Source organism: Pan troglodytes, chromosome 1 (assembly GCF_028858775.2).
Source record: "Pan troglodytes isolate AG18354 chromosome 1, NHGRI_mPanTro3-v2.0_pri, whole genome shotgun sequence".
Classification (NCBI taxonomy): domain Eukaryota; kingdom Metazoa; phylum Chordata; class Mammalia; order Primates; family Hominidae; genus Pan; species Pan troglodytes.
In genome coordinates this window covers 172462205-172475541 of record NC_072398.2, presented here as the reverse complement: position 1 = coordinate 172475541, position 13337 = coordinate 172462205, and the positions used below count along the sequence as shown (strand labels likewise).

Here is a 13337-nt window from a genome sequence, read left to right as displayed (position 1 = left end):
TTAGGAAATTCTTAATACAGCCAATCTGTGGCCCCCTTATGTGGGAATTTCTTAGTGTACGCAGTCTGATAATTCACTTAATCACATTTATTTAACGTTCAAAGAACTGATTTTGCTTTTGTGAAGGAGTAATACCTTGATTTATGAAACTAAATACATAAAACTTATGAGAGGTTCAAATAAAATGATTAATAGTTTTAATAACTACCAGAAACATAACAAAGGATCAAATAAAACTTGAATTTAATATGTGAAGTGGCATTGTTTTCATTCATTTTTTTAAAATGCAGTTTTACTTCTAATCTTAAATGCTACTAATAACACTCAGTTATCACAGGTAATTAAAAATAGCTGCCAGGTGCCCTGTTAAGTAGACAGGAACAAAGTCAACTTAAATAAAAGTAAACGCCCAGAGCTGCTCTCTATGGCTAGCAAAAAAAAAAAAAAAGCCATCTGCTACAACAAAAATAACCTAAATGTCTGTTCGTCTACTGTTTATTTAAATGGTAGAAAATCAGTTTGCTTAGCCAAGATCATAGCTACAACAGGATCAACCTATCTTCAAGTGGGGGAAAACAACTACCTATCATCCTGTTTACTCAAAAAGCCTCCTTAGATCAGAGAAGCAAGGGGTAAAATATTGGAGTACTGGAGTAAAATAAAGATAGCATTAGCTTTCCAGAGGGACAAATGTTAAAAGGCCAGAGGGGATGACACATTACATAACCAAATGTTTTAAAATTTCAATTTGTATGTTTCATGTCTATAATCAAAAAATTTATACACGCAAAAAATTATTTCCAATCAAGAACTGACTTTCTTTTAATAGAACCTGATAATTACTATAATCTTATGGATTCTGTCTAAGGCATAATACAGCTTCAAATATAGAAGGGAATTGAGACTCTTCAGTTATACATTCTTTCAAGGTCCACAATCTTCAAATTTCTAGATTAACAGAAATTGCATAAAGGGCTAATACAGTCCAAGTCTCATTCTCTGCTTATGCCAAGCCTCATTAAAATAACACACATTTATCTTTCAGCCTGGGAAGGGCATTATGTATTCTCAACTACTAAACACTTTACCTTTGCAGCAAGCAGTAGTCCAATTTTGTCAGCTTCGGCCTCCAATTTTCTGCTGTATGGTCTATTAAACATATACTAAGAAGAAATGACAGAAAAGCTCCATTAAGACAATTTATTTCATGAAAAAAGGAGTAACACAGAGAGATTTTTAAAAAACAGTTTCATGGAGTATCTAGGATAAAATTCCTATACTGTCTACTAACATTAAAATAACTCCATGATATAAAATATAAACACAGCCTTTATTTCCCTGATTAGAAATACTTTAAAAAATGATAAGGATAGAAGTCATGCCTATAAATTTCTTGACAGTCTGTAGTATAAGGAATTTACTTCTATTTTTCCAATTATAGTCTCCACCTACTGAGTACAGGATTCACTAAGAAAGCTTATTGATGAAGGCTTTTTAATATGGTCAAGGAATATTTTGACCTTGAGTTTTAAAAGAAAATCAAGAAAACGTAGGCATATAATATCCAATGACACTACTAGACAATTTATTTCAGTAAAAAAATTAACCATATAGCAGAATGCTCTTTCTTTGATAAATTATCTTAATTTCCTTTTTCTTTTCTAAGTATTGATTAGTTGGGAAAATGAAATTTTCTTCTGACTTCAATAAAAAAACACACATAGATACAGTAACTTTAATTTTCCTAATTACTTGTATTTATGTGAATGCTTTCCAGTTAAATTCTAATTTTCAGTAAGTACTAAAACTTTGTAGGAGATGAATCAATAGGCAGGACTTTTGAGAAAAGAGCTATTAATTGGGGAAGCAATCTTTCAAAGGTAGCCACATGTCTGTGATGGCCTGAAATAATATAATAAATCTGATATACAGTATGTGACCATTACAAATGACTTCCTTCCTTTTCAATCAGTCTGTTTTAGGTCAATGATGTATATCATATAGTGCCTTCACTCCCCATGAGCAGGCTGCATGTGCCCCCGTCAAGTCTATTGATAACATAAGGATTTAAAACTGTGGCTTTAAAAAGAGAGAAACTTAAGTTCAAGTCCAAATACTGTTAACTTATTGTTAACCCTGAGCTAATTGTTTAACCCTGCTAAACCCAGTAGTATCATATGTAAAATGATGCTAGTAACAGTTCCAAGCTCACAGAGCTGCAGAGGGGATTAAATGAACAAAAATAACAGCTCATATTTATTGAGCCCTTATTTGTGCCAGGTACTGTGCTAAGTGCTTTAAATTAATGATTCTAAACCTAGTGTGATTTTGTCCTCCAGGGACATTTACAAATGTTTGGAAATATTTATTACTGTCATAACTGAGAGGAGGGAGAGCTACTGACATCTAGGGAATGGGGGTCAGAAATGCTACCAAACATCCTACAGTGCACAGGACAACTCCCCCACAACAAAGAATTATCCAGTCCAAAGTGTGAGTAGTGCTGAGATTGAGAAATCCTGCTTTAAATGTATCATTCGGTCCTCACAACAGATGAACCTCAGCAATTCCCACACCCTAATGACTTCACTATCAACATTCCTCTCTGCTCTCCAATCACAGTGAGCAACTTTCTAGAGAGAAACATCTCCTCGTCACCAAAATTATTGAGGGGCCTTGATTTAGGAAAAAATAATTCAAATAGAATCATTCCTACTTTATTTTCATTGGCGAATTACAGTGAAGTGGCAGAATTTATCAAGTATTTCAAGAAAGAAATAGATAAATGTTATCTTTCTTATGACCAACTCTGCTGATTCCATTATTAAAAAAAGCAATCTATAGATAGATCAGGAAAATAACCACACTAATTCTTTTAATTTCCTGGCGGGTCAGTGACAGAAACAAAATTCAAAATATGAGATCCTACAACCTAAGGAATAACCAATCTTTTATTTTCTCTTTAAGAACCTTTACTTCAATATAAATGAAGCCAAATGACATGTTAATACTGAATAATAGACTTAGTTATCCAATCTCAAAAACAATTTGTCTCATAGAATTTTGCACATTAGATTTAAACAGCACCCAGATGGCACTCTGATGGGTACTCCACAAATCATTAAATAAACAAATAACAGATTGTTCCTAAATAACCAAACCTCCTGGGACAAGAGGAAATATTCAAAGAAAGATGTAAAACAAAAAAATCATGGTTAACAAAGTAGTTATAAAGATTGCAAGACCTACTTTCAGTATTACAGTGTTTTGGACAAAATGAGGCACTCAATACATTTTTGAGATGATTATTATACATAAGCACTAAAAACAAAAGTTAACAAACACCTAGTAAGACTTTCCTTTCAGCATTTTCAAAGCAATGATATTTTAACAGAGTGAAAAGGAAGGAAGGGTGGCAAAGTAGCTTTAGCCAATTCTGTGCCCATTAAAGTGCAGAGGTTTTAACAGTGCCGCATTAAAACCCAAATACAGTTGGCTCTCTATATCTGTGGATTATGCACCTGGTAGATTCAACCAATTTGGATAGAAAATATCTACGAAAAAACAATTTAAAAAACTACAACTTAAAAATATATATAGTAAAATAACTATTTACATAGCATTTACATTGAATTACAAGTAATCTAGAGATGATTTAAAGTATATGAGAGGATGTGCATAGTTACATGCAAACACCATGCTTTTTTTTTTTTTTTTTTTTTTTTTTGAGATGGAGTCTCACTCTGTCGCCCAGGCTGGAGTGCAGTGGTGCGATCTCGGCTCACAGCAAGCTCTGCCTCCTGGGTTCACGCCATTCTCCTGCCTCAGCCTCCCAAGTAGCTGAGACTACAGGCGCCCGCCACAACGCCAGGCTAATTTTTTTGTATTTTTAGTAGAGACAGGGTTTCACCACGTTAGCCAGGATGGTCTCAATCTCCTGACTTCGTGATCCACCCACCTTGGCCTCCCAAAGTGCTGAGATTACAGGCATGAGCCACGGCGCCCAGCCAATACCATGCCATTTTTTATCAAGGACTTCAGCATACTCAGATTTTGGTATCCACAAGAAGTCCTGTATACCAAGGGACAGCTGAATTTGGGAGTCATTCAGTTACTATGAAAGGAAGGGTCAGTGGCTGGGTTTTCTCTCCGTAAAACCAATAAATATATTTTCAAAAATTATATTAGCCAAAAGTTGCCAAGCCCTTCTAACTGTCCATACCCATCATTTGAGAGATGTAGTATTCCTTAATTTAAATATTCATATATAAGAATATCCCCTAAAAACGAGAAAACATAAGACACTAAAAATTCGTACCCATATTTCATAGTAAAATGTAAAAACATCTCTGGATTTGCTGCTTTACAGTAGTATTAAAATACCTTCACCAGAAGCTATGATCAATTCAAGTTATTGTCTCAGACTTACCTCCTGCAATTTAGACTGTATCCACTGGCACAAAAGTGCCAAGCTATCTCGAGGACAAATGGCCCAAATCATTGTGAGGAAAATCATACCTAGGAAATCCAACAAATGAACCATGCCAGCCTTTTCTGCCTAAGAATAATCAAAATAATAAAAATTACATTTCATACATCAAGACAGTATATGCTTACATTTTCTAGTTCATCATGTGTTACAATTACCTGACCTTCTCCACCTAAGACTGAGAGTTCTCTTTTTCTTCTTTTGCTTATTCTTACCTGGTCTGTTTTTCCCTTCCTTGGTTTATCTACTTATATACCTATTCATTCATTTAACTAGTATCTACTAAGTCACTTACTATTAGTCAGAGGATATACACCTACAATTTCTTATATTAACAGGCATAATAATCTTGTGAAATAGCTACAATTATCCCTACATTTATAGATAATGAAACTGAGATAGAGAGAGGTTAAGAGTTGCCCAGATTTGCACAGCTATTACTAAAAGGACCAGAAATCAAACCCGGTCAGTTTTAGTTTTTAATATAGTTGCATCATTTTAAAAAATCAAGTAAATGTTTTATTTTACTAATATTTTTGGATAAAGACTAAACACTACCTAACATATGAAGCACTTAAAACAAGAAAAAATTCAGAAAAAGACTGGAAGTTTATTTTAAATAAAAGTATTCTGATCTTCAAGACCTAATATATGAAATATTATTCATTTATACAAGTTTGTAAATTTGTAAGTCTAGTATTTATCATGAAAGAATCAGGTTCTATTAATTTTTGTATTTACTTATATCAGTTACCAAAAAATATTTTTCATAAAATAGTTGTTTTGAGTAGTAATATCTAAGTTTAATGAACTAGATTGTTCATGGTTTGCCATTAAAGGTTATTAGTAAATGTTAATGTTGTAATGCTGAAACTGATAAAATAGCAGTCATTACTTGAATGTATGAAAAATGACTGAAAACTAAAAACTGACTTAGAATATTGTCCCTTAACAAATATTGTACCCTCACAAAACATACTTTACCTCCTTATATTTGCCTCATTACTTTGCCTCAAAACACAAATGTGTGTTTTGAAAAACAATTATGGATTTATCTTTTTTTTTTGAGACAGAGTCTTGCCCTGTTGCCCAAGCTGGAGTGCAGTGGCGAGGTCTCGACTCACTGCAACCTCCGCCTCCAGGTTCAAATGTTTCTCCTGCCTCAGCCTCCCGAGTACCTGTGATTACAGGTACCCACCACCACGCTCAGCTATTTTTTGTATTTTTAGCAGAGATGGAGTTTCACCATGTTGGCCAGGCTGGTCTTGAACTCCTGACCTCATGATCCACCCGCCTCAGCCTCCCAAAGTGCTGGGATTACAGGGGTGAGCCACTGTGCCCAGCCCAATTATGGAATTATTTTAACATGAAAAAGTGAAACTCAAAATAAGGAAGTTGTTATAGAAGAGAAAGCCCTTGTTATTAAAGAATATAATTGCTATTATACAGTCTTAGAAAACTGGAAATACACACACAAAAACCTGTATTTGTAGAATAAAGAAAACATAAAAGCCTAGATAAGATCAAAATTGAGACTCCCAAAAGAGAAAATACTGTGCTGACAATGTTTAAGATCTCTGCAAAAACATATTAATAACTATGTTCTATTTTTAAGGCTGCTGTTTGCTTTTTACACCTCATCTACTACTGTTCTTGCACTGATAGAGATGACAATACACTGAATATAAGGCACTGAACTAGATGCCTAAAAAACAAATGTACTGAATAGTAACACCTTCCAAATGCTAAAATGGCCAAAACTGATTTTGCAGTTGTGAAGCCATTACCTGAAAGATATTAGAGTGCATATAATAACACTGCTTAGACGTATTCTTGTGTATATTTGTTTAAGAAAAAAAGATTTTTTTTCTTACTTTTTTGTTTGAGACAGTGTCTCACTCTGTCACCCAGGCTAGAGTGCAGTGGTGCGATCATGGCTCACTGTAGCCTTGATCTCCCAGGCTCAAGCAATCCTCCTGCCTCAGGCTCCAGAGCAGCTGGAACTACAGGTGTGAGCCACCATGCTCAGCTAATTTTTAAAATTTTTCTGTACAGACTGAGTCTATGTTGCCGAGGCCAGTCTCAAACTCCTGGGCTCAAGCAATACTCCTGCCTCAGCCTCTCAAAGTGCTGGGATTACAGGTGTAAGCCACTGCACCCAGTCAAGAAAAATGTTTTTAAAATCTTCCTGTAAATCAAAAGAAATCAAGGAGATAATTACTCTCAGTGTTTCAGAAAAACAATTTAGCCCATCTCATCTTATCAATAGTCTAAGGAACAGGTAGAATTTGAGATTACTCTTAGAAGGATTAGAATCATTATCATTTCCATTTGAAGTTAATGTTACTTGTATTTCTGATTTAGCATTTCAGTCACTTCACTATGTACCTTTGCGTTTACAATTTAAAAAATACTTCTCTCTAATGTAGACAAAAGAGCCATTTATATTTTTAAATGAATAACAATTTAAAAAATGTGTGAAACAGATGTGTTATTTTCCTGGACTTATATCAAGATGAACAGACATGTATTCACAGGAGCATACATCAACTTGAATTCTATGATCTATAAGAAAAGCGCTGCTAAAAACCAGGGAACTGTAGTGAAAGGAAGAAACACTGGACTAACATACAGAAGACCCACGTTAAAGTCCCAGTTCGGTTACTTTGTCAGGTTAGTCATGTTACTGTTTTTCTAAACATTAGTTTTCTCTTATATAAAATAGTAATAATAAATACATACCTCATTAGGTACTAAAATTATGAATGGGAAGCTACATATACTAAAAAGCTCAGTAAACTGTAAAATGGCAAGGTATTGTTATTACTCTGTATTAATTACACATGACACATCATTCTAGACATTTTCAAAGATGCTCCAAGCTATCCTCTGAGAATGAATAAAAAGGAAAGATGATTTACCCACTTAAATAGTAATATCACTTCCCTACAATTAATTTTGTGACTAGATTACAAGTATATTAATAATTATAGAAAGTTTAAAATTTAATTTGAAATAATTAGGGGTTGAGAATAATTACGTTTTAGCAAAAGAGACAGGTGATAAAAATAGTATTTAAGAAAAATATTATTCAGTATCAAATACTAAAGACCATAAAAATTCTCAAAATTAGCCAATCACGTTTTTTTCAGGTAGCAGATTAAGGCAATTACCCAAAACTAAAAGTCTATCATTTTTAAAAAACCTGAAAAAAATCAGTTATTTAAAAGATTTAACTTGTTAACTTCAAAGCAGTTTTTCCAAACCTGAACATTCATTTTAGGTACTTACAGCATGCCCAAGTACTGCATGTGCTATTTCATGGCCCAGAAGGAAAGAAAGTTGATGAATATCAGTTACACTATTTAAAAATCCAGTGAAAACAAACATTTGTCCATTCTGCACCACAAAGAAAATAATGTAAGCAATTAGAACATCATAAAAAATAAGGACAATAAATTTAACAATTATAATGCGTTTGAGACCATTTACTTACTGGAAGCACGAAGGCATTAATAATTGGGGAATCAACCACATGAATAACCCAATTGATCTGAGAGATCCCTGGAACATCTTTATTGCATTCAATTAGATGACAAAGCACTTCTTTAACAGCCAGGTATCGGGCATCTTTCTCAGTTAGCATATCATTTTTAAATTCTTCCATCCACTGAAAGATTAAAAATTACTTCTTATTTTAAAAGAGCACTACAAAATGCTTACTCTGCTTCATGGAAAGTTATATGGCTACTTATTATTGAACATTTTAAGTTTTAATTATATAAAAATCTGCATATATTAAGCACTCAAATTTCTCAAATCTGAATTATTCATGCAAAGACAATGTGGTTTCTTACAAAGGAATAAATTCTAATACTAAGTTTTTTAATGAATAAATTGACATCAAAATTTCATTCTTTTCGATTAAACTACAAACGAATACTTAAGTATTATTTCTACTTTCCTAAACATTTTAGAAAACACTGCCTAGGCCAGGCAAGATGGCTCACGCCTGTAATCCCAGAACTAGGGGAGGCCAAGGCAGGAGGATCACCTCAGCTCAGAAGTTCAAGACCAGCCTGGGCGACATGGTGAAACCCCGTCTCTACCGAAAACACAAAAAATTAGCCAGGCGTGGTGGCATGCACCTGTGTTCCCAGCTACATGGGAGGCTGAAGTGGGAGGATCGCTTGAGTCTAGGAGGCGGAGGTTGCAGTGAGCTGAGATCTCGCCACTGCACTCCAACTCCAACCTGGGTGACAGAGGGAGATCCCATCTCAAAAAGAAAAGAAAAGGAGAGCCTGGAGAACTTAAGATTTCATCTAAGTAAAATACAAAAGAAAATTAAATTCACAATGCATTGAACAGAAAAACACCCTATACCTAATAAGAAAGTTAAACTACCAAAATAGACATTTCATTAATTTTAAGGTGTTTTACTCACAGATTGAAAGGAAATTACTGAAATCTCAGAACTAATGAGCATTATCACTGTCTCTACAAGATGCTGATTAAGACTAGCCACCAGAGAAGATACTTTTTCTGAAGTTATATTCATGAGAGCTCTTTCAAGTGTACTGAGAAAATTAAAAATGTTCTGAAATATTACTTTAACTTTCATAAAGTGTATGCTTTTTTTCACTTAAGAATCAACAAGCGGCTGGGCATGGTGGCTCATGCCTGTAATCCCAGCACTTTAGGAGGTGGGCAGATCACGAGGTCAGGAGATCGAGACCATCCTGGCCAACACGGATGAAACCCCATCTCTACTAAAAATACAAAAATTGGCCAGGCGTGGTGGTGCACGCCTGTAGTCCCAGCTACTCCGGAGGCTGAGGCAGGAGAATCACTTGAACCCTGGAGGCGGAGGCTGCAGTGAGCCAAGATAGCCCCACCACTGTACTCCATGTACTCCAGCCTGGGTGACAGAGGCGAGACTCAGTCTCAGGAAAAAAAAAAAAAAAAAGAATCAACAAGTGAGTAACTTTTCTCCTTGAGACGCATTAAAAGACATTATTTTATAGAATATGAACTTACAAGTAGTCTTTATCTTAAAGACTTAAGCATAATTCACCAGTGTGAACTGCCTAAAACAAACAAAAACCCCCACTATTAACTCTTCTGAAGTAGATAAAACAAGAATAAATGTAATTATAGCACTTTATAATACCCCTATAAGAACATGTGTTTAAATTTTCCTATCACACAGGTATTACATTTGTAGCTAATATGAGAAAAAAAGAAAAATGCATCTATGTCTATATGTATATACACGTATACAGATATATATAAATTTTAAAAAATTTCTTAGCAATGTGAATGGTAAAAGATGCACTAGTACTAGGCCTGTCTCAATCTTTCCAGAACACTTTCCTTAAACCTGCCTCCAACAAAATCCTAAGAAACATCTCAAATCTCTGTATATACTCTACTACAAGAGATTGGTCTTGCCTGGATTAAGAACAATTTTTAAACTAAGAAAACATTATTTCTTTTTTTTCATAGTAACTTTCCATTGACAAACTCAGAAGTTCATTTGGAATAAAAAGATTTAACCATGCCGGGTGCAGTGGCTGAGACCTGTAATCTCAGCATTTTGGGAGGCCAAGACAGGTGGATCACCTGAGGTCAGGAGTTCAAGACCATCCTGGTCAACATGGTGAAACCCCGTCTCTACTAAAAACACAAAAAAATTAGCCACGCGTGGTGGTGCATGTCTGTAGTCCCAGCTACTCTGGAGGCTGAGGCCGGAGAATAATTTGAACCTGTAAGGTGGAGGTTGCAGTGAGCCAAGATGGCACCACTGCAGTACAGCCTGGGTGACAGAGCAAGTCTCTGTCTCAAAAAAAAAAAAAAAAAAGATTCAGCCATGCCAAAGCTGTCAAGTGAGGCTACTGGACACGAATATGAAAAATATTAATTGAGCCACAGGGCACATAACATGTGTATGTGCTATGAACTGGAGAGAAAATGACCTCTGTCCCTAAGAAACTCACTAGGGTACAAAATGTTTAACTACCTGAGTTACTATACTTTCCAAAGAGGTAAGACTTCTAAATTATAACTTAAATTTGGATTCAAAAAATATAATAAATTGCTAAAACTGATGTTTGGGAAAAAAATCTTATATTACTTGATTTTCAAGGTATAAGAATTCTGACTATAAATCTATTTATTCAATAAATATATACTAAGCTCTACTCTTACATACTGTGTTAATATTTAAAACCATAAACAAAACAGGTAAGATCCCTGCCCTCATGAAGCTTAGTCTAACAAGAAAGACTATCAAAAAAATAATAATGCAAATAATTATGTTACTCTCATGAGTGCTTTGAAGGAAAAGTACAGTTTGCAGAGAAAAAAAGCCTAGGAGACCTAACCCCAGTAAAGCCAAGCAATGGGCACAACTACAAATGAGCTGGTTCATAATTCAGTCGGTATGAAGGATACCTCCTAGGGCCTGATCCAGTCACCCTGCCTAACCCAGTCTGGATAATCAAGGAAGGCTTTCCTGAGAAAAGTGACATTTAAGGTGAAATGTGCTGAGCAGGAGTTAGCTGGGTGAATGCTAGGAAAAGCAATGTAGGCAGTAGAAATACTAAGTGTGAAAGGTCTGAGGCCTTCGGGAAAAAAAAAATGCTAATTTCATATCAAAAACTAAAATTAAAAAACAACATATCTTTCACATTTAAGATACTTTCCTACTTTGAGTGTTATATTAAGCAGTCTAATTAAAAACAACTCTTACTACTTACTGCTTCATATTCCAGTTCTGATAAAAGTCTGAACTGCTCTTTCCCCAATAATAGTAGCTTGCTCCTTCCTGTGATTGGACTTACTTCCAGGTGAGTAAAATAAAACACCACAAACAGCAATCCAAAACTACTCAAACCAAGGAATAGCTTCCATTTATTCTTCCTTATATTTTCTTTAAATACTTCCTTCTTGTTAGGAGGAAGTGCCTGCCACCATTTCCTTATGCCCCTAAAGCAAAAAGAAAAATTCAAAGTTCTGATAATCATTCCAGCACATATCACTAAAGCTCAAATGCATACACTAGAATTTTATGTCCTCAAACACCTGAATTTGTATGATATATTTCGCTGAATACATCACTTTTCCAATTAATAAAATTCTTAGCTAAATGATGAAAAAATAATCAATGATGTAAAGTTACAGTTAAAAAATTCTAATACTCATCGAAATTTTCTTCTTCAGCTATTTTAAGGATAAACACTAAATGAAATGCTAGTTTACTATAACTACCACTGGTTAATATTTATTACTATCTAGTACATGCAAAATTCTCTCTCTCTCTCTCTCTCTCTCTCTCTGTATATATATATACCATCTCATTTAATCTTCATAATAACCCTGTTACAGAAGATAAAATTGTTAGGTAACTTGTCCATGGCCACTGAGGTAATAAAAGGAAAACCAAGCAATGAAGGCAATGACATTCCAGAGTCTGACCACTTAGCCACTTAATAGGGATAAATGCCTAAATAATTATGTAAGAGGTTACAGTACAATAAATCTATACCTGGAACCACTATTTTTCCCACTGCTCCTCAGACCTCCAACACAATTTGCCAGTGATTCCACAAGGTACAAGGGAAACTGCCTCAGCGTTCATTTTGGAAATAAATAGTGCTCAGTAGCAGAAACTCCACTATCCTCTTTACAACGTGAAAAAGGAGAGATAACAAGATCATAGGTATTCATAAGAAAGTGGGAGATTTTATAGATAACATCTGAGAAGGTCCAATTTCTACCAGGCAACAATACTCTCTGCCACTTAGCAGTGTTCAGAAACATTTTGACAACAAGCAATGTTTTCAATACTGGGACAAAAATTTTCCTTATGAGTTGATCTGTAAAATCACAACAAAAATTTACCATATATACATCATTCTCTTGACAAAAATTTATTTTACAAATTCTTAAAGTTCTCTTTGTGAAGTGACACACCCCAATGCCTTTACACAAAGTGTGTCCATTTAAAAGGACATAAATCAAACTATCGAGTATACTTATTTCCTGTTTAAAACTTTACATGACATTATCCTTTATTTAAAACGTATGAAAGACATATTCTAAATGAAAAATTTTAGGTGATCAACAATAGTAACAAAAACAAGAAAGTTACAAATAAATAATTTAAAAGGATGAGGACATAGTAGAAATCAGAAAGAGCATCCCAAGAACCTGGGATGAGCGTATTACTTCAACCAATAGTCAATACAGCTGTATCGCTTTTGGGTGCCAACACCAAATCATGAAAAACACAATAAGTTACAAATAGAAGTTCTTGGTTTTTGATCAAAAGCAAACTGGTTTGGTTCATGTGGTAGTAAGAAGGCTAGAAGGGACTTCACAGTCATCAAACACAACAAAGCTTTATGAAGAAACAGTGATTAGCTTTCTTCCATCTTCATAAAACAAATAAGAGAAAAAGGGTTAAAGCACTACAAGCTGTGAAAATATTATTATAAAGGATCACCAAGGAAAAAAACAAAGATTTGTTGGGAACAGAACAGAAAGAAAAGAAGCATTAATGACTTAAGAGTTAACTAGGAGTGTGCCCACCCTTATATAAGCAAAGTTCCTCAATTTTATGATTTGCTGCCTTAAATTCCACAAATTAAAAAGAAATGTTTGTAAGTACTCTTCTTATACATAAGTGATAACCAACACTTCTGATCCATACATCCTAAGATCTTGTAGTCATAAATATAAGATTTTTTAAATGCCTATACAAAATGTAAGAATAACTTTTTAAAGAGGTATTTCTATACCATAAATTAGTATGCAGGAAATTGTTTCAAGATTATTAAATCATACA

At 34.4% G+C, this 13337-nt stretch overlaps 1 protein-coding gene across 26 annotated transcripts in view; it reads right to left on the bottom strand.

Moving 5' to 3' along the window:
• OMA1 (OMA1 zinc metallopeptidase) overlaps positions 1-13337 on the bottom strand; it is a 279608-nt gene that overhangs the window by 257740 nt on the left and 8531 nt on the right. For all 26 annotated transcript variants that reach the window (XR_010154365.1, XR_010154173.1, XR_010154325.1 and 23 more), the window contains 5 exon segments: positions 11248-11476; positions 7986-8159; positions 7781-7888; positions 4430-4558; positions 1089-1163 (listed from right to left, as the gene is read on the bottom strand). Coding sequence is in view for 23 of the 26 variants with exons in the window: in XM_063802661.1 (XP_063658731.1) it covers positions 1089-1163; positions 4430-4558; positions 7781-7888; positions 7986-8159; positions 11248-11476 (715 nt within the window). In the remaining 3 variants the exon portion in view is untranslated.